We start from the raw sequence: 25,541 nt of genomic DNA on the forward strand, positions 1-25,541 counted from the left end.
TTAATGTTATATTTGTGTAATCTTTGCTGCTTTCTATTTAGACACATCTATAATCTAGATTTTACATCTGTACATAACAGTTTAAAAATAAACCACATTTCGGCAGTGTTCTGAGCTGCAAGAGCTAGATCTTTAGTATCTGCAAAATGAAACTACAAATCACACTTCAGATCACCAGTGAGTGAAAATAATAGGACTGAGACATCTGGGTGCTTGATTGCTCCCGTAGATTTGGCAGTTTCAGGTCTAAATCCCGTTGCTGGTACGTATGAAGTTGCAGCACTGGCAGTAGCGATCTCGGGTAATTGCAGCGCAGTTCTGGGAATCTGACTTGAAATTTAGCTCTCGCTGTTAAAATGAAACTGTTAAATGGTAAATTACATAATTTATTGCGAGTGTTCGTGGATCTATTTGACTTGCTTTTACCATTTGTTCTATTATTTTATTTAACCATTTTGCTGATGAGTAATGAGCATACCTTTCAGCTGCCCAGTTTGACAGGCTAGTTAGGAATTCTCTCCAGAATTATTCCAAAAGAACTAAATTCGGGGAAGGACGAGAGAGGCTTTTTTTTTTTTTTTAAATTTTATTTTATTAATCAAGTGATGTGTTCATTTTTAAGCGACTGGTTGAGTGCAGATGTGTATGACATCACAGTTAACTCTTTAATGTCACCCAGCCTGAAATCCTCCTTATTATCTCCAGCATTTTTTCCACATGCAATTGGGTATATTTTATTTTTCTTTCAATACACGGTGTAGTTGTCATTAATGCTAATATGAGTTACGCTTCTGTAGGAAGTTAGACCAAAGACCTTGACTTTCAGAGGATGTACAGCCAGATACAAATACTACATGTGTGTATATTTTAATGACTGTAAGACTTGGAAGCTCTTCCTTGGGATAAAGGATTAGTAGATCCAGAAGTGACCGAGAGGAGAGAGGGGGACAGGGAGAAGAGCATGGCTGCTAGCCTGTCTCTAATTAAAAACCTGCAGAAATCCAGATAAGGGGGTAGTGGCCAAAAAGCAAAAAAAAAAAAAAAAAAAAAAAAAAAAAAAAAGTGCCCAGTTATTCTTTCCCTATTTGCTTATTCTGGAAAATAAAAATAGGTGTCGACTCATATGGTCTCATATCAATATGTTATCATCAACAGACAAGTCTATTCACTATTGTTTCAATTGAGTAAACAGTGGTGTAAGGGTCAGCCATGCTCACAGGTAATTGTTAGTGCACAGACAGTCCTGTCAAGCGTGTTAGCTAAAAATACATCCCACACTGTCACTTTGCAAGGTGTTTGAAAATAATAGCCCCGATGCAGCAAAACAGGACATAGGCTTGTGTACTGACCTTTTTCTTTGTTTAATTTGCTCAGAGGTTTAATTTCAGAGGACAAGTAATAATTGAATATGTCTAATAACTAAATGCTCATTTGGGACAAAATCCATCAAAATATAATTGGCATTTGGGTCTGATGAAAGGAAAGTGACGTGGCTTTAGAGACATGGACATGTCCTAAGAATATCTGATCACTTAATGTATAAATTGAAGCTTCTTTCATAATATATATTAATTGCAGATACTTAAGGATTGTAGCATTTTTTTGTGGTGAACCGTTACCGGAGACCAACTGTTTTTGTTAATGCTACTCTCAGAAAGGCGGGGAAGGTTATTGGTCTGTCGTGCAATAATTTACTCCTCTTTGATATGCAAACGATCCACGGTGAATATAAAAAAATCCTATCAGACTCATTTCACAGTTCTTAACCACTTAGATTCTCTGGAGTCTATCGCCTCATTAGACCAGTGCTCTCCAAAGCTAGCATAATTAAAATCTTTAACAGTTTAGCAAAGTAAAGATGTTTGGCTGATCACGTTGAGATGATTATCTATCCATTGTATTCTAAATGACAAAAATAAATTAAATTTAGACCTTGGCATTTTTTATTATGTGTTTCAAATGAATATAATGCATACTCCCTCTTTTTTCTTTTGCTTTTTTTTTTTTTTTATTTCAATACCTTAGGTTTGGTGAGATACATGCCTGTGTGAGCTGCTGCTATACACTCAGAAAATGGCAGGTTTCCTTAGGATAGCCCCAGTGCTGCAATATGGTGAAACAATGAACAGTCATCCAAGTGATGGTCTGGAAGCACAGCGATGAGAAATCTCTTGAAAAACACACAGAACAGACACTGGCTTTTATCCCCCCCCCAAATATTTAAGTGATGTGTCTCTCGCTACTGCTAATTTTTTCCCATGGCCTTCTCTGAAAGAGCACTGAAATAGTCTTCAGTGAGAGAAACTTGACTTGTTTGATCATGTCACAAACATAAGCTTTATCCACAAGCATGATCTCAGTGCGTGCCCGTGTCACGCTGACGCGCGTGGCTCCCCCCCTTCCAGCCTTCGCTCTGGCCCAGTGCAGTTTGCAAAGTTTTCACTTGCATTATTTATGGAATGCTGTGTCCTAACCCTGGTGTCCATTTTGGCACAATTAAAAAAAAATATTTTTTTTTTATTATTATTTCTTGAAGCTTATTTTATGTTTTCATTTTACTTTTGAATGGCTCATTAGCATTGATCTAAGAAATGACAGTAATAATAGTGTTACTTGTATAGAAAGTTACACAGTTTTTCAGTAGACACATCCATCAATTAAGCGAGCAGTTCAAGAAACCAAAATTAATGAGAAAGATAGGTGTGTTAATGAAATAATCATAGTATAATCAATTTGACTGTTAAAATTTGAAAAGCATTTCAGGAAGACAATATGAATTCATAATTTATGTCTAAAAGTGATTAATAAAAACTGTATTTAATAACAAAGCTATTTGTCATCATTTAAAACTTAAGCACAAAATTAGTCATATTGTGGTTTGTGTTGTCATAATAATAAAGCTGAGTGGTGTTTTTTTTTTCCTAAGACCTTCCTTTCTTTTAAAAACAGGTTAGAAAGTATTCACTTTCCTTAAAAAAAGGAGAGAAAAAAATTGGGGAAAAAAAGAAAAACATTTCTCCAGCTGACTGCAGCGTAGCCCTTGGTCACCTTTGTTGTCAGCCTTGCTGTGAGCGCAGGAGGGTTTCTGCCTCAGTAGGGACTCTGCAGATGGGCCCTCTGGTCTAAAAATGACAAAAAATAATAATAATTACCGTGGTGTTTGGAGTGGGTGTTGTATCGTGTGGATCCCCCTGCCCCGCACCACCGGATTTTGCATTACACAAGTATTGCAGGTGTCACATCAGAATATTTAGCAGAGTGTATGGTGTTCGGGGTTAGCCTTTGGTTATTAAAAAAACCCCACCAATATGTGCAAAAAACACACACGGGCACACACACAAAACTAACACTAGGCTTTGTTTACTGACTCTTTGATTTAATTACTGTTTGAAGACGGCCGAATTAGCTGTTAATTGATTTAATTATCCAATTTGTTTGTTTCAGGCATGATTCCAACAGAACTGCAGCAGCTCTGGAAGGAAGTGACAAGCTCGCACACAGCGGAGGAGGCAGCCAGCAACAACCACAGCAGCCTGGACCTGTCCACCACCTGCGTCTCCTCCTCCGCGCCGTCTAAGACCTCCTTAATCATCAACCCACATGCCTCAACTAATGGACAGCTATCGGTCCACACTCCTAAAAGGGAGAGGTAGGTGCCAGTGGGGTTTCCACCCGTCAGCATCTCCGAAAAGCGTGCCGAAACGATGGTGGAATTGTGGGGAGCGGTGGCCAACCGCCTTGGCCTCGGTTTTGTCCTTCGCATCTTGCTCTGTCTGATCTTGGCGTGGTTGAATAGACTCTCCACTGGGCAGAATATGCTCCTTTTGTTCAGATCTTTATGGCTTGTTAATTGGATCAATGTGGGCACAATTAGCTAATTAGAAGTGCATTGGATAAGCGTATTGGGGGAAGTGTGAAGAGTGTAAGCTGTTTTTTTGAGTTTTGCATCATGGGTGGTGTTCCTCGTGATTTGCTTTGGGTTTGCAGGTTGGAGCTGAGGAAAAAAATCTGTTGGTCAGTACAGGCTGTTCTACCACCTGCTTTTCTGCCAAATTTCAGTGCCCCGTCTCATCCGATGCATTTGTCTTATTTTATTTTTTTTCTTTATTCTGTGTTTACCTGCTTTCACAAGGCAAGATAGGCTTGAGTTCACCAGGTTTCTCTAAAACAAAGTGGATTTTTTCTTTTTTTTCTTTTTTTTTAAGTGCTGATAAAATTAGCTAACTGGTGGTGTTTGGCTTTTAAAAGTGTGAGTTAATTTGTACTTGTTAGGCTTGCATTGTTAAATGGCTTCAATCAGGGGTTGTCTGTTGACGTGCTTCTCCGTGCGGGCTCTGCTTTATTCCAAAGGATGCTTTATTGCAGGTGTTGTTTCTTTACACCCCCAGATTTCACTGAGGCGCGTCTAACAACGTAACTTTTGCTTACGGTGAGATAGACGGTCCCAGGAGCTCAGGCCGTGGGTGCCAGCGCCTGCCGCTGCTTCAGCATCGCTGCTGGTGGCGGTGGAGGAGGAGGAGGAGGTGGAGGTGGAGAAGGGTCCCTGGGAGCGCGGGAGCAGCGTGGGCGCTGCAGGGAGGGCAGTGCTTCTTTGCATTCAGGAGAGTCCCTTTGCCCATCTAGAAACATTATAGCAGACACTAGTGAAAGCTGGATTTTATGGAAACTGATGGCTTTGTCTTTCTGTCCTCCCTTCATTCATTAGAAAGAGGATAATGGAATTTTTAAGCCATAGAGTTTGTATTTCTGGTGGTCTGAAAGTAGACTGATAGGGAAGCTATATAAATATGTCTTATGTCTTTCTAATATTAAGAAAATAGTGCTGTTGGGAATGGATAGATTTTAAAGGAGAGCATACCCAGTGTTGAAAGAACTGCTGTGTGTGTAAGGCATCGTTTTATATATCCGTCGCAAGGACGTGTGGGGGAACGTCAGCGTATACATTTATAATGCATGTAAGTGTCAAGGACATGGTTTTCATGAAGACTTACATGGGATACTAAAAACAATTTGATGTTTATTAAACAATTACATTCCCTTTTTGCTGCATATAGAGCTGAACAAGATGGGTTTATGACTTTTCAATAAATTTTTTATCTATGTTTTTCTTACCAAGTATATAAAATAAAAATCCATGCAGTGAAATGGATCTTCTTTCACTGAACAAGGCATGTGCTGTCTGCTGATGGCAGTCTGGCAGAGGAAACAGTGTGCCATTGCTGTTTAGTTTGAAATACGGTGGAAATACAGGAATGTTTTGAAGTAAGAATTTTGTCTGTGTATACTGTCAAGCAGAACTGGAAATCCATGTGTCTTGAGTCCTGTAATTGTGGCCTGGAGGCAATTGGGATCTATAAACAAGGTGATACATATGTTTTTATTAGTAAAGTTCCAGATAAATTAATTACAAAGGCATAAACATGCCATGGTACTGTTTTTGAGAGTGTCTTAGTTTAGAAGACTTAAAATCCTCCGTGGCTGAATTGATAGGTGTATTGTTAAAGCTTGCCATTATACTTTTCTTACATATCTATTGAGTTCTCTACAATATCAAAATACAAAAGTAGGTATATTTAGGAATACAAATAAGAGAGCTACAGACTTTGCTTTATCTTGCCTCTATTTGGTATATGGAGGGTTTACGCCATCCATTTGCTGCAGTGATTGAATTACATCTTCATCCATAAGTAGAGCAGGAGACTACGCGCAGAAGAATGCCTACTGATGCACTTAAGGGTTTTGTTGCAGTCTCATCAGGCACCGTGGTGCCTGCCTGGATTTCACATGACACAGAAACTCCTCTTGTTGAGATGTGTTGCGCTAGTTTCCTTCCTGAAAGGGTATTTATCTACGGGCAGGGAGTTCGGGGTGGTGAGTGAGCAGTTAGTAAGGAGTAGCTGTGCTCTGCTGTCAGGTGTGTATTTGAAAGCTCACAGAACGTGAAATTTTAGCATACTTCCAAAAGAGGCCACAGGCATGAGCAGGGTTTGGGTAGTTTTTTGATTGCAAAGGTTAAGACTGGAAAAAAATCGTGAGTCTGGTGGGAGCACGAGTTTGCTAGACTTGTAGTAAAATCCATGTATGTTCTTGTACCCAGCTGGTTCAGCACAACAACTGAGCTTGCAAATACACGGGGGCTTGCGGAGGTGGTCCCTAGCCCAAGCTCGTGCCCGATGTGGCTGCTGGAAGGGCTCGCAAGGGAGATCCCAGCCCTTCCACCTCCTGTCGCACAGGTCCGCAGCTTGGGCTGGCCAGGGCAGGTTTTTGGGCTCTGGCTTTCCCCCTCTCATTCCTGCACCTCCTGTGCAACTGGCTGTTGGCTTGGTCTGGTACAACCAAGAGCTATTTATTTCGATTTAAACAACAATAAAAAGCACATAGTAAAAGCTGTAAGTGTCCTAACGGTTAAGCACAGCCAGATCGTAACGACTGCCCAGCAGCAATAAATAATCATATACAGGTAACATTAACTTTTAGGGTGTGCTGTAAAGCTGTTGTTCCCCCCCCTCCCCACCCCCCTTCCTCTTGGGCTTTTGAGAGGAGTGGGCTGCAGGAGGCAAGTTGGTTATGTGGGAGTTACTATCATCACTGTCATCTTTGGCACATGTCTCTGGGGTAGTTCAGGCTGTGTTTTATGGGGTTCCTGATCCCACGGGTCAGATTGCGAGGCTGCTCGAGACCTGCGAGACAGGAGGAACTTGGCTGACCGCAGCAGCAGCGAAGGCACCTGCGTAAAAGTCAGCAGGCAAGCAGCAGCTCTGCTGTATATGTCTTGGGTAAAAACACATTTTGCTTATAAACAAGGGAGTTAAAATAGCAGGAGAAATAGTCATTGGCTGCTCGGTGTGCCCACGCGTTGCCGTGCTGCGAGCCCAGCCTTGCAGTTGTGCACAGCAAAGTTGTCATCTGCGCAGGCTGCAGGGATGCAGCTGTGGTGCCGCCGGTGACTGGCCACTGCGGGGCTGCTGTGCTGCGAGCCGAGTGACAGCAAAAGTTCTCCTTCATGGCAAAAAATGCAAACGGTAGGTGGGTGGCCAGAGCCACCCTGGGATGTTTGAAAAGCAAAAATACATTTGAAAGCGGGAGGCATCTTCCACTGCTGGGCAGGCACTGGGGAGCGTCGTGGTGCTGCTCTTGCTTTCTGCGTGCTCTGTGTGTATGGCTTTCACAGGAATGAAACAATTCCAGCTATAAATAATGGGTTAATGCTTTCATTCATTTGGGCTTTAAATGTATATTACATCTATGCTTTTGTCCCACATTTCGCCCAGTTTCTGTAAGTAGCAGCAGCAGCAGCTCTGGGGTTTGGTGCACAGCAATCTGTTAAGGAGATAAATAATCTGCTTTGGTATGACACTCCTACTCTCCTCTTTAATTTGTCTTACACAAGGAAAATTATAATTAAATCATTCAGGGTAAACCCCTGAGTGTAGAGAAGGAAAAAACACACTTTGGTAAAGATTGCCAATAGAGACCAACTTCCCTGTTGTGCCGTGCAGAGACATTTATCAATATTCAGCACTATTAAAGAGAGAACATTTCGTGTGATTTGTGAGGCGGATGCCAAAGCTCAAATCAAGGCTTGTTAAGATCCTTTCCCCATGCAATCATGGGCATTCAGCATCATTAGAATTCAGCACTGACTGTGTGTTTCATGCTTTGATTTTACTCAGACAATTTAATAATGTTTATTGTGCTGATTATATATATAAATTCACTGAATGCAATAAACATACCTCAGTCATCAGTACCCTAAGGGAAATATTTAGTTATAGATACTTGTATTCACTCAGGATAAGCGAAAGTGAGACCATCAACCGGCACGCAAACCTCTCATCATCTTATCAGCATTTGGGTTTCTTCAGTAGCAAGCATTTTCTCTACACAAGTAAATAAATAAAGAACAGGAGCCAGTTAAGTACATCTGCTGTGATTAGAAATACCAAGGACAGTACCCGCTTTCCATCTTGTTCTACTGCATCTTGTTTGGTGGAAGCTTGATTATTTTCTTAAGAAAAACAGCAGGACAGAACGGGTGCATGCCCGGTTGCTTTAGGTGACTACTAACTTGATAACTCGAGGAGCAGTGGGCATCCTGAAACCTGTGTGCTTGAGAATGTTCCTAGTGTGGGTAGGTTTGGAGAAGCAGGACTGATAGCAGTGAGCGGAGGCTGCTCCAGCTTGGGCTTGAACCGGGAGGTCCGAGGGTGCTGTGGAGTGATGCGGGCACCTGTGTGCTGGTCCCATCCCCTGGCACCGTTCTGTGGTGACTGCAGCAGGGACAGGATGATGGAGGCTGTGCATAAACAAGTGAGTTAATGGGAGGTCTAGACCTGTTATTTTAGGCAGCACGTGTTTTCAAGAGGTAAGGTGAAGAGTTGGAGGTCAAGGCTGCATGTCCAGGAAACCTTTCTCCATCTGCCAGCAATCCTGTGTTTGTTCTCTGTTGTCTTTATGCCCTTTACAACCATGCTCGATTCTTGCCCTTCCACCTAAGCAAGCAGCCATCTCATAGGAAGAATAGATGGGATAAACAAGGGGATTTTTAAACGGCCTTTTCTTGCCAGCGTCGTGGGAGGAAGGAGTCCGGAGAAGGCTCTGAAGGGAATGGAGAGGAACGGCGTGGCAGACCACTGATCTGCTAGTTAGGCTTAATGCATTGTGTTTGACTCTTGTTACCTTCCATGCCAGCTGATCCTCCATCAAAACCCCAAGGCCCTTTGATGAGGGCATTAGGATTCAGTGCAATTAAGAATTACAGACTTCGGTCCATTATTAAAGCTCGGGATAAAACAGTTCAGCCTGGAGTCCATATGCTTCCAGGGCCTGATCCTCTCTTGGCCTGCTCTCCGTGTAGTCCCTGGCATTTGTTCTGCACTGGTGCCAGCATCAAATCTGCTCATCCGTGTCAGCTCCTCTCAGTTGCTGTATGCAGCTGATTTTAGCTCGTCGTACAGTACCATCAGCAGAGTTTCGTTAGATTAGGTTACCTCAGATCCATTCTCCCTTAAGAAATGGGTGTTCCTGGGGACTTTCCTCCCAGAAGGTATTTAGCTGCTCCACGTACACAAACCCCATCATGACCCTGACGTTATTACCCGCAGTCTGAATAGCTCAGGTGCCTCCATGCAGCTTCCTTGCTGCAGAGCCAGGTTGGTGCCGGAGATGTGAGCCAAGCCTGGATGCCCAGCCATGCATCCCATAAACCATCCCGCTCTTCCCATGGCTGCTCTGTCTCATTGCCCCTAGTAGGGGTGTGATGGCTGTGGGGCTGCTCAGTGACAGTGACACTGCAGCAGCCAGAGCAGCACGCTGGCCTGGCCCTCTCCATCTATCATGTGCTGGTACAACCCAAAGCATCCCAGTACCCAATCCCTTGGCGCTCACTGCCCACCCCCCACCCCCCCCCACCCCCCCCGTTACTATATGTTCTCCCCATCAGAGTCACTTCGCTCTCTCTTACCAGCTTTGAAAAAGTACTAGCCATCGCTGAGACCTGGAGTTGCTCATCTTCAGTTTTAAGCCTGATCAGGCACTTTTTATTGTCAGTGCTTTTCATCTGGGCGTGTAGCATCCTTGGCATTGCCTGTGCCTGCCGTCTGCCAGGGCACTCACGTTTTTGAGAAACCTTCTGCTGAAGAAGTTGTAGGGGGCCTACAGCACCCGGGAGCGCTTCCGTCAAGTTACGCTTTTCAAATAATTGTTTTGCTTAAAGCCTGGAAAATTGTTTCTACTTTGTTATTTGTTTTTCCCTACAAAAGATACAAAGTTAACAGGTCTGTGTGCGGGCCTTTGCTGAGGAAGGTGCTGTCTGACGCTTGGCCGCCCTGGGGAAGCTGCCCCGGCATCGGGGAGCTCCGGCACTCCAACGCTTGGCTGCTTTCTGGTCCCACGTAATAACCATCAGTTGTACAACTCCAAACACTAAGCTAATGTATCAAAAAGCACTTAAAATAGATTGGGTGAGCCTTGGCAGACGCCGAACAGAACTTTTCCAAATTTTAGCATATGTATTGTTTTATTCCTCCATCTGGCCAACAGATCATTGTTTGATATCTGAGTGCTTTGCATATCTCCTCCCTTTTCTTGCAACTGAGATACTTACACGTGCATTTAATACAGCTTAATGCTATTTTTACATACCAAAGAAATAGCTGATGGCTTTCTGTTAATTGCATGCACTTTGCAGTTAAACTTTTACTAAAACATTCCTGTCTAAATACTTAAAAGTCCAATGAAAATTTGTCCTCTTCTTTTATTAGAGGTGTTTATGTAGTAGTCTTAAAAAGGAACCTGTTTTTGTTTTACTGCGCCGTGGATTCCTGTTTCTTTTTATTTCCTCCTGTGTGCAAGTTGTCCTTCCTCAGCATTTGCTTAGGAGATCTGATTATCCTAAAGAGCTGAGCAGGGAGCTAATGAAGAGCTGTGTTATTTTTTTTATCATATGTATCACAGCCTGAGAGTGGAAAAGAAACACCCTTGAAAATGCCATAAAAGTAGAGGAGAAGTTAGGTGATTTTTTGTGTGACTATTTTCTCTGCTGTTCAATAAAAATTGAGCAGTTAGTATGACAGCTGTTATATCATGTTATATTGTACTGCTAAGATATTGAGTAGCATTTAAAGTAAAACTCCACCATTAAGCTGTATAAACTTTATCCGTTTCACTATGGTTTAATGGAAAAAAATGAGTTTCTCAATAAAATGACATCATTTTTCCCAGGTTGTAATGTTCACTTTACAACTGTTTTTCTTTAATTCAATTTATTTTACTTTACTTTTTCTTGGCATCCTTTTTTTCTTGCAGTTTGGAGAGGGGGAAGGCTTTCTCTTTTCATAGAGCAGCTAGGTACTGCGCAAACCTCCTCTCCCTTCTCCCCCCTCCCTCGACATCTTGTGCTGAGCTGGAGCTCTATTTTTGTCAGTCAGGCAGGGTTATATTTTCAAAGCAGGGAGATGCACATTGAAATTTGGTAATCAGGATTTGTGGCTTTACCTGCTGCATGTTGAGGGGTGGGAGAAGGAGCCCAAGGAGAATTTATCTTGCGTTGCTTGCTGCTGGAGCAACGTTTGTGTAATGCCATCGAGTGTTTTTCCCATGTAGCTGGTGTTTTTAAGGTGGGAGGGCTGTAATTTCGTCTGTGTGATCAGGAAAGACATACGTATATTTTGAAGGGTATTCTTCTCATTAAAATGATGGTATAAGCCCAGGCAGGGAAACCGCTAATATGTGTTGCAGCTTGTCATTTTGGGCTGCATGAATAAAGAAGATAACTATTCCTTTGGGAAACGATCTTGGGAACTGAGCAACAGATCCGCTAGCCAGCAAATTCTTTTTAACTGTAATTTTCCTTTTTGTGTGTACTCAAAAATAACATCATGATAGGCCCTTAAATACCATTTCATACACAGAGCACAATTTCCACAGCACAGGTGGTGCTAATATAGGACAGTCCCCTAGGCACTTGTCGCCAGGAGTTGTACAGCTTGTTCAGTGTCTGCATCCATATGGCAATCTGTCCCATTCATAGAAAGACATTGTAGCTGTGCCTGTGGGTGCTGTGGTCAATGTAGTGTAAAAAGTAGATTTTAACTCTCGGCAACCTATGTTCTGCTGTTTGTTTTATTGTAGAATCCAATTTATAACATGGGGGAAGAAAAATCAGCTCTGAGCAAATTCCAGAACAATCTCGCTGGCTTCGGTTGTTGTTTATTCTTGGAGCGCATGGTTAATCAGCAGGTGCACCAGCCCTGCGCCCAGCGCCGCTCTAAGGAACAGTTTACAGGAAGTCTTGCTTGGAAGAAACATTTTCCTCGTTGTTTATACTGTGAATTAACTCAGAAGTTGCAAAGCTGTAAACGATGTGAGCTGGCCATATATGTCACGCAAGTCTGTTTCTTTTTTTTCTTTTTTTTTTTTTTTCTTCCTTTCCCTGTCCCCACCAATGTTGCATGGCTTTTCCTGGGAGCGCAGTACTCAGATGCTCTGCATTGCAATGCTGCCCCTGCGAGGGGCAAATCACAGCAAAGGGGCTCTCTGAGAAAAGGGGGCTGAGGCGTTAGTGTGGCACAGCGGTTCAAATCTAAACAAGTGAACGTGATTTATGGCTGCTCTGGTATCTATCATTCCAATGCCAAATGTTGTTCTGTTTTAGTGTGACTATTTGTTATGCCTTTTAGTAAACACAAACAAATAGACTGCCTAGCACCTGCAGCAGCATATGATATTTACACTACCTGTATGATTCAGCACACTTCCCTGGGGAAGTCGGCTTGTGTCCTCTCGATTTTAGTGCTTTTTTAAATAGCATGCTTCAGAGGGAAAGCATGTGGCAGAGAGAATTCAGCGCTTTAGCTGTATTTCTCCCTTGGAGTCATTATTTATCTTAATTATGTTTTCATAAACATTTTCCCCAAGGGCACTTTCCTAGCTGCCGCAGGGATGTGCGGTGGGCGAAGTCTCACCCAGCGAGCTGCCCGGCTGTATGTGATGTGACAGTCACCTTCTGCCTGGGTTTTGTTGTGCCTGTGGGACACAGGGGTGAAAAATACTCATGTGAATAATCAGTTAAATTGTATCTGTTGACATATCGCCGGTTTATGTCAGGGTGAAAGACTTGCCTCCACTCTAAATGTACCAATATAATTTTGTTAAACAAGAATAGATCTTGTTTCTTTGTTTTCTTTTGCTATAAATTTAAATGTAACAACAGAATATAAATTACAGTAAAATAAGGTTGGCAAACAGGATCTTCTTACAAAGGGTGTATATACGTTTGTAATTTTACACCTCCGTCTCAGTGATGTCCAAGGTCTAATCCTGTGTTTTTAAACTTGCGCATGTTCTTAAAAGCGTTGCTGAATTGGGGCCAAAGCCACGCCATTGCCACCTCCCTCTGTCCTATGAATTGGGTGTGTAAGAGGAATGGGGCTGCCGTGCTGAAAGTCAGTTCAAAAAAAAGGAAAGAAAAAAAGACATCACAGAAAGAAAGCCCGCAAAACCCAAGAAAGTGGTAGGATCGCATTTTTTTCCTAATTAAACTAAGATACTGAATCAATCCGTTTTCATCTGAATAAATTAGGAGGCTGTTCAGAGAGGAATAAAATGAGATTTAGCAGGGATAAGTAGAAAGTAGCCCAGCTAGGAAATAAAAATTCCGAACTGCGGGTTTGACATGACACGTCAGCTGCTCAGCATCAGTTGTGTGGGAAATGGCTGAGGCATAATCGGGGTTGAGAAATGAAGGTGGGACACACTGTGCCATGTCTCAGTTAAAAAGGTAAATGCAGTCATAGGAAGCATAAACATGCATGTTGCATCCGAGTCCTCCTTTTTTCCTGTTCTACTTTATGCAGAACCAGTTAAACCACTTTGAGAGTGTGATGTACAATTGGCCACTCTCTTGCAGAAAGGATAAAGAGAAGCTGGAGCAAATACTGAGGAGAGCAGCTAGGATGATAAAGGAGTTGGAGGGAATAGGCTATGAAGACAGATTAAAGGGAATTAAAGATCTACACCCAGGAAAAATAGAGGCTCTAGGAGGATGTGATTATGGTATGTAAGTACATGAAATGATGCTACAAAGAAGAAGAGGGAAAAAATTGTTCTCATTAGTTAGCAGTGCTGGAATTTAAAATCCAGCGTTTCAAATCGTGTGTGCCTGGGTATATTTGATGTACTTTTCACTACAGTACCTAGGCACAAGCCTGAAATAAAAAATAAGAGTTTTAAATAGTAGAGAAACTCGTTAATTCAAGTGCAGGAATGGACCTTCCACCTGAAATGAGTGATGGATTCAATACTGGGTTTTCTGCAACGGGTATTTCTTTTAAATGGTCTAGAAATACGTTCAGCTCCTCCAAGGAAAGGATGTAGGGCGGTGGCTGGCCGGGCCTGTGTCAGCTCTGCAGCAGGGTTGCAGGAGGGGGTGCTCCTGGAAGAAGTGTATAGTACTCTTAGTGCTAGAGGGTCATAATGTTGATTAATAATCCAAACCATCAGTGCATAGATCAAAACCAGAAGATAATGCATATAATTATCCAGTCTGGTTATAGTCTCTGCAGTGGGGATGGGAGGCAGAAGAGAAGGGGAATGCTAACCAGATTTTGTCTTGATCTTGCTGCAGATGCTCCAGCACTCTCCTTGTAACAGGCATTTAGAGAGTAGTGTCGCAGGAGGTGTAAGGGTGGGGGGCAGTGATTCGGGGTGCATTGCTGGCCTTGTGTTACAACAGTGATGCCATGGCTCTGCTCATTTATTTTTATCCCCCCCCTCCCCGCCCCCAGCCCCGGAGTATACCAGAGTATACAAGTTAGCGCACACCGATTAGAAGACAGGATTTCAGCCTGTAGGCAGCAGTTTTAACTTGATTTGTCTTAAATTGGTGTAGTCATTTAAAATGTAATGTACCACTCCTGTTACTTCCAATAGGGCTTGATGTAAAACATGAGCTTCTTCTAGTCCTAGGTCTGGATGTGGACTAAAATGATGAGGAAGGGGAGAAGTGCAGCTTTAAAAAGCATCCAAAAATTTGCAAGCCAGTTCTGGAAAGCTGTCACTGGCCACACACATCAAATGCCACCTCTCCCAAAGGCCTGTGACCCTCTGCTAAGCTTTATCCAGCGGTGGAGAGGCATTTACCCTGCTCACAGTTCTGTGTTCAGGTCAAATACCTGCTTTCTGGGCACTTACTTAGGCATGGACAGAAGCATGAATATCTAGAAGCAGTCCATTTCAGTTATATGGCTTAATACTTTTCTTGATTTTTTAAAAAATACTATTTTTTTAATTATTGGGGTTTTTTTAATTCACGGTTTAGAGAGGAAGGAGGTGCTAAACCACCTTAGTAAGATATCAGAGGGATTTGCACCACTGCAACTTCACTGTAAAACACACCTTTATTGAGTTAGTTTTGCCATGAAGACAGGAATTTGCATTTGAGTGCACTTGGTGCCAGGATTTAATCATTACTGCTTCTGTTTTGTTTTTTTAAAATCAAATACAGTGAGTGTTTCTGACTCAGAGAATTGTGACATTTTCACCAACTTCATTCCATCGGTGCCTTTTGATGAGCTTTGGAGCTCACCAGACAGTCACAAATATGAGAAACTCATGTTGGTTCCCAGTTGTGTGTCTCCTCCTCCTGTACAGGACTTGAATCATGACATTTTGCCTCAATGGCTGTGCCATCCACATCAGACTGAGGGGCAACTTGGTGTGAGACTGAGCCCTGCCCTCCAGCCTGGACTGTACACCGACATTAGTTTCATGGCAGCTGGAAAATATGAGGTTGCTTCCCATTGCCCCTGAGAAATAAAATAAAAATTTAAAAAAAAAAAAAAAAGTAAATTCTGCAATTTCTGTGGGTGCTGTGCTCAGACCCCTTCCAAGAGGAAAGGAGATGTGGTATTGATTTTTTTCAGCATGCAGGTGGCTCAGGCATGTTCTCTGCGCTGTTAGAACCCGAGCAGATGCTTCATAATGGTAATAGAAAACCAAGGGTGCTTCTCTACATCAGTGACTTCCCCCAGTGTTTTGGTGAAGATCGTTGGCCCAAGCAGATGTGGAAGAGAGAGAGAGTGGAATACGAAGTATGTCAGCATCATGAATATTTAAAATATGGTCCACTGTGTGGCAGAAGTACTATTACTGAGGCTTCTGCTTAGCTGGTATTTATATTCACCCGTGACTTTCTGGCCAGTATGTACAAGTGTGGTACCCAGTTTCACATGGTCAGTAAGTATTGGTTGAATTAAACCACACAGCATGGGTAGCTTTCATGCTAGTTCTTTCGTCACTACTTCCCCGAATATCCAATGTGTTCCTGCCTCCCTTTGGGGTATACTGTCATTTTTACTCTCCATCGGGGCTTAGCTGTCTGTGGTTTCCCTGCCTCCCCTGCTTTTGTGTCCCAGGGTGTGATTCTTCAGTGACACTGTAGCACTGCAGCTCTATTCCAAAAATGAAACGGTCTGGGTGAGTGTGGCTGTGCAAGTACCGGTGTCGGCAGCTGTCCCTGTCAGAGCAGGTGGTGAATTTGCTTCCAGACCCTCTGGAGATCCTCAGGGTTATGAAGCAACATAGGTTGAGGAAGGCGGAGGAAAAACCCCTCTCCTCTGTCCAGCAAGCACAGCGGAGCTGTGGAAGTGCTTGGCCCTCCTCTCCTCCCTTCCTTACTGGGGTTTCCAGTAAGGCTGGAGGCAGCAGAAAATAAGTGGACACTTAGGCAGTTTTCAGCTTCCCACATGGCTTTCGTTACTCTTTCGTATGTCATGAATAAGCTGACTTACGCAAGAGGTTTTACTTGCCAGAGGGTTATTTGCTGTACTTCGATGTAATAACGCTGCACTATTGCATTACTTGGAAATAATTCTATTGTGTTAAGGATTTTGTATGGAAATACCTTATGAGAAGTGAAAAACCCCACATAATTTTGATTTTTTACAGTGTTTATTCCTTCACTTCTTTGAAAATTATGTCTTTTTATAAGATCACTTCCACTAACTAGTGTTGCATCACCAGTACTCAACCATGAATATGCGTTCCTGGGAAGAAGAAGGTGACAGAAACAAACACCTACTCTAATGTGTCATTAGAAATCAAACAGACCTAAAACCTGCTGCTGCTTGCCAATGTTCAGATCTTCTAAAAGTCTGTTCCGGCAGCGAGACCAAGGATGCATCCAGACTCCAGAAACTGCTTGCACGCAGACAAAATATCACTGAACAATTTAAGATTATAGATTTGTGTTGTGCCCACAAAGCTGTTTGTTTATGTATTGGATTAAAATCTTCATTTTCCACCTCTATTTGCTCAAACAAAGTGAGCGCTTAGATCAGTACAACAGAGTTCTCCATTCATTTTCACTGGCTGTATCCTTTGTGCGTTACATCCGCCTCTCGATCAACCCGCTCTTTGTTTTGTTTTGAGGTGCTTCTTAAGGCTGTATCAGGGAACAAGTGGCAATCTATAGTATCATCAAAAATGGGATGGATAAAATAGCAGTAATCTGATACTGACACATAAAGGTCACAGCAAGGTGCTGGTGAACCCCCCCCTCGAGCGGGATGGAAGTAGCTGCCTTTGGAAAGCCACGCTGCCTACGGAGGGAGGGGACTGCATTTGTCTTTCAGTTTTGAGGTTTGTTTTTTTTCTTTTTGAAGTGTCTTGTTTTGGTAAGTTGAAGTTGCTCTGTTTTGTCGAGTGGCAGTGGAAGCCATACGTAGGTGTTAAGTATGTTACACTTAGCATCGTGTTAGCGAAATGACCTTTTAAGTTCCCATTTACAGTCAACACCGATCTTTCTGGTTATTGACAGCACTGGACTTTGACATCCTGAGCATCGTTTACAGTTTGATACTCTCTTGGTCATTCCATCATTTTCTTTGGACACAATACCAGGGTATCATGTCCTACATAGTTTGTCTTGTCTTGTGCAAGTTCCCTGGAAAGAAAAAGAGATTTGCACTTGGATTTAAAAAAATAAATACAAATCTCGGTAGGGCTCTTTCCGTTGACTTGGCCATGGCCTTTAGGCTCTCACAGAGAAACTTTAAAAAACCCTGCTGGGGGCTTAAGCCATGTGACTCCTGTTGATATTATAATGAGATTTACAGTGCTTAAAACCCACAGGGGACTGACTCCTTACTTGGCGTCACACGGCGTTTCTGCAGGCATCCTGGTGTATGGGGAACACGCACTGTGTAAATTAATACGCTGCCATTTTTTTTGGGTTCTGCCAAACAGACTGAAATCCTAACTGTCATATGTAGTCTTCATGGACTTTAATAGAGTGTTAACAGGGAAGGCTACTTTCTCACCCTTTGCTGTGTTCAGGTATGGAAGCAGATTATAAAGCTCATTATTTTCTGAATTACTCTTTTCTGTTGTGGATGGAGGGTGTTTGACCATATGCCTGCCTGGCTTGGGTGGACGGTGTTCCTTCAGCCGTCCTCCCTCTTTCTCAGCTGAGGAAACGTGTGTATTTTTCTAATTTCCTTGCAAGGAATGTATTGGTCCCTTTGTTCTTTTAAACACTTAACTGATAGAGCTTCTCCCCACTTGAGCATTCTTAGAAACCTGATAAAGTTAAACCAGTGTAGCACTACTTTATATAGACAAGGGCTTTGTAAGTCTCTTCACCTACAGTTGTTAGGTTTTTTAGGAAATTACCTTGCACATGCATTTGTTTATGCCTGAAGAACTATTTGCAAACAGCCAAAAGTAAGATTTTTAATGAAATAATGAACTAGGTTCATGTACAACTCATAATATGTTTTCCAGTCAGATTTACCTTTTTTGAAATATAATTTAAAAAAGATTAAAATAATTTTAAAAATCACCTTCAGTTATCTTCAGATTCTCGCTGGGCCTAATGTTGGGAGTGGCAGAACCTGGGCAAGAATTGCTTTTGCAAATTCATTGCATTTGGAATAACATCTCAGGGCTGCTCTATGCTCTTATCTTGCTATCCAGTGCATCAGAAGTAAGAACGCAGTTTTGTTACTGTATGCAGGCAGATATTATTACAGAATGAGAATAAACAGCATTTCCACGTGTATAAAAGTAAAATGGCAAAAAGTTGGTGTTTATCCATAACGTTACCTATAATGCAGCATAAAATAAGTCGTAAAAGCCACACCTAGATGCTGGTATGTGTTCATATCCTTTGTGTATGTTTGAAGTTCATAATACAGCCCAGGCATACTGTAGCAAAAAGATTTGCTATGAAAAATATATATGTGTGTGAACATAAAATAGAGATTTCAATATTATTTTGACATTTTATTTTTAAAGTCACCTAAGGTTATGGAAATTGTTGCAAAAATAATTCCTTTACTTAAGAAGTTTCCATGCAGAACTTGAATAAAGAAGATATTTTAGAATATGGTTCATCAGTTAGTGCAACAGATACATTTCCCTGAGCACCACATGGCCCGGATCAAAGCGTCTCATGACTTGGATCAGTGCAGCCAAATCATTACGTATTGATTGGAATCCCGCTGAAGGATTAACCCCTTAGTGCTCGTACTATTTTTTTTTATTTAACCCTCATGTCAGTACTTAGAAAGCTCTGTGACGTTTCTGCCAAATCTTAGTGAGGTTAATAGCCCCCACTAACCCCTGGTACCAAGGAATCCTTTGATTACATGGTTCCTTTTTTAATGATGAATTTTGCATTTGAAAATACATCTTGAACCTTCTTGAAGGGACATAAGGTGGCTGCACTTGGGCAAAGAAACAGCCTGTGAGAGGGGAGGGAAAAAAACCCCACCCTAAAATGGTGGGGGGAAAAAAATCCCCAACCTAGCCAACAAACCCAACCCAATAAATAAATAACATGGTGGGAAAGCCAAGGCTGCAAACTTGATGTTTTTCCTCTTTCTATAGCGATGAGGAAAGCCTCAGGTCCGGTTGTATTGTGTTACAAGAATACACTGCTGTATGGAGATGACTTTTCTTCCTGATGAAGTTGAATTGTAAATATGAGATGTTCATAAATTTCTTAGCAAAATATCAAGCAGGATGTTAAGCAGGTCTGTCAAATGATTTCTCCCCCGTCCATGTTAATTTAAATTCTTTACAAAGCTTTTAATTAATGAATGAAATGTAGGAGGATAGCTAAGTAAGAATGACACGTTTTGCAGTGCAAATGGTATTTAATTCTGTTTTGAAAAACCATGGGCAGAGTCAGGTGGGTACCGTGAGATGTTAGGTATGTTTCAGGATCTGTTGTTTGCTGCTTAAGAGTCTTTGTGAAGATTAATTGGTGCGGTACCTTCAGTTACGCCACTTTTTCTCTTTTTCTCTCCTCTAGTTTATCCCACGAGGAGCACTCACACAGCCATCCGCTCTATGGACACGGCGTATGCAAATGGCCAGGCTGTGAAGCAGTATGTGAAGACTTCCAGTCATTTCTAAAGTAAGGATGGTTTTTTTGGCGCTTGCATTGTGCAGAAAGCATGCCCTGAGATTTTGTGTGCTGTCACTCACTATGGGCCTGATGCAAAGCCCATTGAAGTCAACAGAGAGCTCCCTTTCACTTCAGTGGCTTTTGGATCAGGCTCAAGAACGTTTTAACAGGGGATAGTAAATTAGCCCCATGGGGAAAGTGTGGTCTTGCTCAGTGTTCTACTGTAAAATAGAGTGCTTGCAGTTCCGCAGCTTTTTTTCTTTATTTATTTATCTAAATACCTTTTCAGTTGCAGTATTGATAATGTAAACAACACAACCTTGATTTAACCTTGATTTCACTTTAATTTAGAAATTTAGTCTTAAATTAACTCCGTAATTGAACAGAGAATTGCAGAACATCACATGAAATTTAATTTATGTCAAATAAATAACTAATGAACAAAGTCTACACTACTAAAAATAAACTATAATTATATTAATTGGGCCCCTGCAGTTTGCTGCAGACCTTTTCCTTGCTGCCAAAAAACACAGTTTTAGGTGTTGTATAAACAGTGCATTATGGAGTAGTATGTGGTAATGTGTGCATCCTGATGCAGGGAAGGACCAACAGAGCTCTAATAACTTACACATGGCTGCTCCACAGCTAAACCATCAGCCTCACCCCTCCGAGGTGCAGCAGAGCGTTCCCATCACAAAAGAGTTTTTGTCTGGGTAGATCACCAGGTACACGTACGCTTTGGGTGCATCCAGGTTCTTGGAGGTTCAGACACTGATCTTTTCTCAAGTACTGTGGCTGTTCAGTTTTAAGATCACAAAAGACCAACTGCCCAAGCAATGTTTATGGTTTAAATGCACAAAAGGGACAAATTCTGCTCCCACTTATGGTAGTGATCTCATGAAGTTAGTCCACGTAAATACATGGGATTCTTCAGGACAGCTAAGTAGAATTCATTCCAACAGCGTTCATCTGTATCTATTCTTTGTGGAGCAGTTCCCTAGATTTTTATGGGAGGGAGGGAAGAACGACAGCAAGCAGAGGATATTTGTTGGATGATGTTAGATGATACAGATAGGTTTTTGCTCTCGGAACAGAATGGGCCAGTTCTGCTCCCAGTGGCAAAACCCTCCTGAATTCAGTAGAAGCACCACTGGTCCTAATATAAACATACGTTACAAGTAAGGAATGGTACAGTAATGAGAAAGTTCTCATTACAGGGGGATTACAAAATAAAAAGGTGCTAGTCATAAATTTCCATGAAGGATGGCCTCATTTCTTGTAATTCATCCTGTTGTTCACTTAAGTGAAATAAATGCTAATCTCACCATACTTCCCAGCTCATTCATATTCATATGCCAAACTATACCATTTAGACCTTTAAAACAACTGTAATTTTTGTTGCACTTAATGCAGGGGAAAGGTGCCATGGCAGCCATAGGTATCAGAACGTTGTGTGTAGTTGCATAAAGTCAGATTATGCCAATTTAGTTTTCTGTGCTGGTGCCCCTTTCCAGATTAGATCTGTTGGTTTCGGGAAGATTTCTTACAGAGCAGCGGACTGCTTGACGTGACCATGCGTAGAAAATACAGCCCTTAGGTCATCTGGCATGGGTCGAGGCAAGGCTGATTTTTATATGGTATTTTGGAGATGTTTCAGTAAGTAGTCCAAGTCCACCAATTCACCTGGAGGAGATGGTTGGGGCAATCTATGGGTAGGAACAACCTGAAAACCATTACTGACCCAGGCTGGACCTGACGCGGCCCCCATCTACTCCCAGCTCAAACAGTTCTGGTTCTTTTATCACTCACTTATCATCAATCTTTTTTTTTTTTTTCCCCATTGAAACCTTTCAACAGAAATATTTCGTGTGACTTTCTTAAACCCATCGGTTCGTGTAAATTTTCTCATTATCCAAATTCTACAGTGTCCAGACAAAGTCTTATTGTTCGGAGTGATATTTAACCTAGAACGAATGCAGAAATGAATGTCCCCGAGCAGTGTATTGACACTGTTAGGAAGTGAGCGTTGCTTCATAAAACGATACCGTAGCCTTCCAAGTCTCCTGTGGAGCGTCTGTCCTTAAATTATATTGCCATTTATCAGAATTCATTACTCAGTGAAAAGATAACAGGTAGATGCTTAAAGTTTCTTTCTGGTACTTGTATAATCCGTGAAGCTCTTTCGACAGTCCCCCTCAAGAGAAAAGCTCCTGTTTACCAAGCGGAATACAGCCCGTGTATCAATTGAGCATTGCTTAATTTCACTTACCTCAGTAAAAAGGCCTGTTAGAAAAAGCAAAGAGAAGTTACATGTGGAATGAAAGCCCTGTATGCCAATAAAATGATTCTACAGTTAAGGGAGAAAAAAGGACTCGCAGGTCTAAAACATGGTTCATTTCTTTTCCTCCTGAGGAAGAAATATCATAACTGTTGGTAAATCAAAACCAGAGATTTGACACTCTTCTGTGATCGTTCTGTAGTGTTTGTTCCCAAGGTGAGATACACCACAGGGCCCTTGATTTCAAAGATAAATACTGTACAAATAACGATCCTAGTTGTCTTTCACTCACAGCCAACAGGAGGATGCTTATCAGAACCAGCAGATACACGGGCTATTGTACGAATTTATTTCCCTATTTCTTTTTGAAATAAGTTGCAGTTTTAGCATTGTTTGTTTTTTTTCTTTCCTTTTTTTCTTTTTTAATCCATTGGCCATTGGTTATCATGCGATGCAGTATCAGTTAGAGCTAACTGATAGCAGCAGGGCTGCTGCTATGCCTAATGAAACGGTAGCACCCTGCATGCTCCAGAATACTCTCCCAGCTTAAAAACAAAAACAAGTCCAGTCTCACCGCGGTGACCTGATGGCCTTCTGCCAAGCTGCGGGAAGCAAGGTGAGGGCTGGAGGGTGCACACGTGTCTCGTGTGTTAACCAGGGCCCGTCTCGCAGGCGGCAACAAAAGGAGCAATTAGTAGCACAGAGCGACTTTCCTTCAAAATTGACTATATCCTTGATTTCATTTGCATGTGTTTAAAGACCGTTGCAGATAGAAATATATACCCCTTACATGGCAAGTGGTTCAGGAAATCCCTATGGGAGGGAGGGTGGTTTATTCAGCGAGATATCCAGGCATCCAGGGCAAAGGATGAAGGAGAAAACTGAGTAGGGGTTTATTCACACACACACACACTCACTTTTTTTTTTAAATTTTATTATGGTTTAGATATGCTTAATCGTGGCTATTCCATTTTTAAATCAAGTATGTTCTTTAAAATATACCTTTGGAGAGATCTTGCAGCCCTGTATTGCAGCGAATGCCGGTAATCTGCTTCATGTGCATTTAACTTTGATGAAACGAAGGGGAGTTTATGTGAAAGAAACTACTAAGTGCACTCTGTAATGTTTTCACAAGTGTTTTTATCATGGTAACATCTTGTTTACTTTAGTTGCCTGCCTAAAACTACTTGGAACATGTTAAGAAAACATTTCGAGAAAGCTTCTACAAAGAGGCTTTTGTTTAGCAGCAACTGTGAGACTGCTCGGCTCACAAAGGTGTTAACTTTCAACCCCTTAAGCACTTCCACATGAAATTCCAGCAACTATGTTTGTGGTTTTGGAAAAACAAAGTGTATATTAAAGAAACCAGGTATATGCTAATACATGTTGAAGTAGGCCGGAAATCATAAATTGTTGCAAAGGCATTAATTGCTATCATTTTGCATGTCAAAATGTTCTGCAGTGAAATCATCCGCAGTTAGCGCAGCAGCGGCGTTGGGAGGGCAGGGGACGGGCCGGCTGGCGCTGCTCAGCCGCTCCCGCAGGGCCCCGCCGAGGTGCTGCCCCGAGGACGCCCGTCCCGCTTACGGCGGGGAAGGCGGGGGGGGGGGGTGGGGGGGGGTGGGTGTCGCAGCCACCTTGCCCTGGCCCAGCCCGCCGAGTTGCCGTTCCGCCGCCGCCGGCCCCGCCGGGCTCCCAACCTGCCGGCCAGCCCCGCCGACATGGCCGGGGGCCGGGCCCGCCGCGGCGGCGCGGGGAGGCCGGGGCGGGCCAGGTCCCACAGCGCCCCCTGCTGCTGCCGGCCGCCCGGCGAGGGGCAGCGCGCCGTGGGGAGGGCGGGCAGCGTCCCCGGGGGCCCGCAGCACCCCGCTGCCCGGCGGCACCCCGCTTCTCGGGGGGCCCGCGGCACCCCGCTGCCCAGCAACATCCCGCTGCTCAACAGCACCCCTCTCCCTGCTGGGCCTACGGCACCCTGCTGCTTGGGGGAGTCCACAGGACCTCACTCCTCAGCAGCACCCCGCTCCCCGGCGGCACCCCATTCCCTGCTGGGCCCACTGCACCCTGCTCTCGGAGGGGTCCATGGCACCCCATTCCCCGGCAGCACCCCGCTCCCAGATAGTACCCCGTTCCCTGCCGGGCCCACGACATCCCGCTTTGCAGCAGCGCTCCACTCCCCGGTGGGCCTACGGCAGCCCACTCCCCAGTGGCACCCAGCTCCCTGGTGGCACCCCATTCCCCGCTGGGCCTACAGCACCCCGCTCCCTGCTGGGCCCGCTGCACCCCGCTTCTTAGGCCGCCCCAGCGCCACCCCGCTCCCCAGCGGGCCAGACGCTCTGTCCTCCACCACAACACGCCCTTTCAGCTGCCCGTACAGGAATATTTTTTCCTCTGAGGGCGAGTGTGGGACTTTGCCAGGAGAGACCTCGGGCCCTGCCCGTGGCCTGCAGCGGCTGCCCAGGCGCGCACATGCGGTGAGGCGCGCTGCCTTGCGTTACTGCGCTGCCTTGCGTTACTGCATTTTATCTCTTAAGGTGCTCTTAGTTTATGTTTCACGTTATAATTTCCGGTGTGTAATCAGAAAGCATTACTTAAGAGACAAGGATCATCTTTGTTTCATACTTTTATTGACACTGTCTACCATATTACTGCGATGTCTAAATGGTAAAATTTATTATTAGCAATAGTGTCACAAAAGTCTGAGACAGCGATTTTCCTTTCAATAAAAGTAGTTAAAAACCTTTTAGAAAATCCATAATTTTGATTGCTGGTACTTCATAAATGTATAACTGGTACTTTTTAGCTGTCTCTTTAGGGAAAAATGAGTTTTATCACCTGCAGTACCTGGGTTAATGAAATTGTGTGTTGGAATTTAGCCAGAATGAAAGATGAGATCATTCGGTGGCACTAATATTGGCAACAGGTCTCATAAAAAGGTTTGACTCTTTTTTTAGAGAATTATCATTAGTTTTTTATCTTTTTTTGAGGATGGGGGACAATTTCGAGGTATTTGTCATTTTTGAAGTTTCTGTGGTTCTAAGATTTTCATCTGCTGTAATATCTAAAACTCAGTGACCTAAAAGCCTCGGCCAAGGCCAAGAGAAACACAACAGTGTCCATCAGTGCCTAGTAAAGGAATTTACTTGCTTCAGATTTCAGCTCCAGTTCCTGTTTCAGCCCTTTAAAAATCACGACTCTCAGCTCAAATTTGAAATAATGCTGCTTCTTTCTCATGGTCCTCTGTGTTTGATTGTTTGTGGATATTAGCTGTCCAGGAAATCCCATACTTAGAGATATAAATCCAAAATGATCTTGTTTTTCCGCAGCCAGCCCAGGATGTATTAGACAGTTATG

The 25,541-nt window shown here is 43.0% G+C and overlaps 1 protein-coding gene across 13 annotated transcripts in view; it reads left to right on the top strand.

Annotated features, from left to right (window-relative positions):
- The window catches only part of FOXP1 (forkhead box P1), a 390,897-nt gene that overhangs the window by 323,341 nt on the left and 42,015 nt on the right, over positions 1 to 25,541 (top strand). For all 13 annotated transcript variants that reach the window (XM_040591471.1, XM_040591469.1, XM_040591463.1 and 10 more), the window contains 2 exons: positions 3,445 to 3,649; positions 19,817 to 19,921. In XM_040591471.1, coding sequence (XP_040447405.1) covers positions 3,445 to 3,649; positions 19,817 to 19,921 — 310 coding nt within the window. The remainder of the gene's footprint in view (positions 1 to 3,444; positions 3,650 to 19,816; positions 19,922 to 25,541) is intronic.

The sequence above is a fragment of the Falco naumanni genome, chromosome 4 (genome assembly GCF_017639655.2).
Source record: "Falco naumanni isolate bFalNau1 chromosome 4, bFalNau1.pat, whole genome shotgun sequence".
In the NCBI taxonomy this organism is placed as follows: domain Eukaryota; kingdom Metazoa; phylum Chordata; class Aves; order Falconiformes; family Falconidae; genus Falco; species Falco naumanni.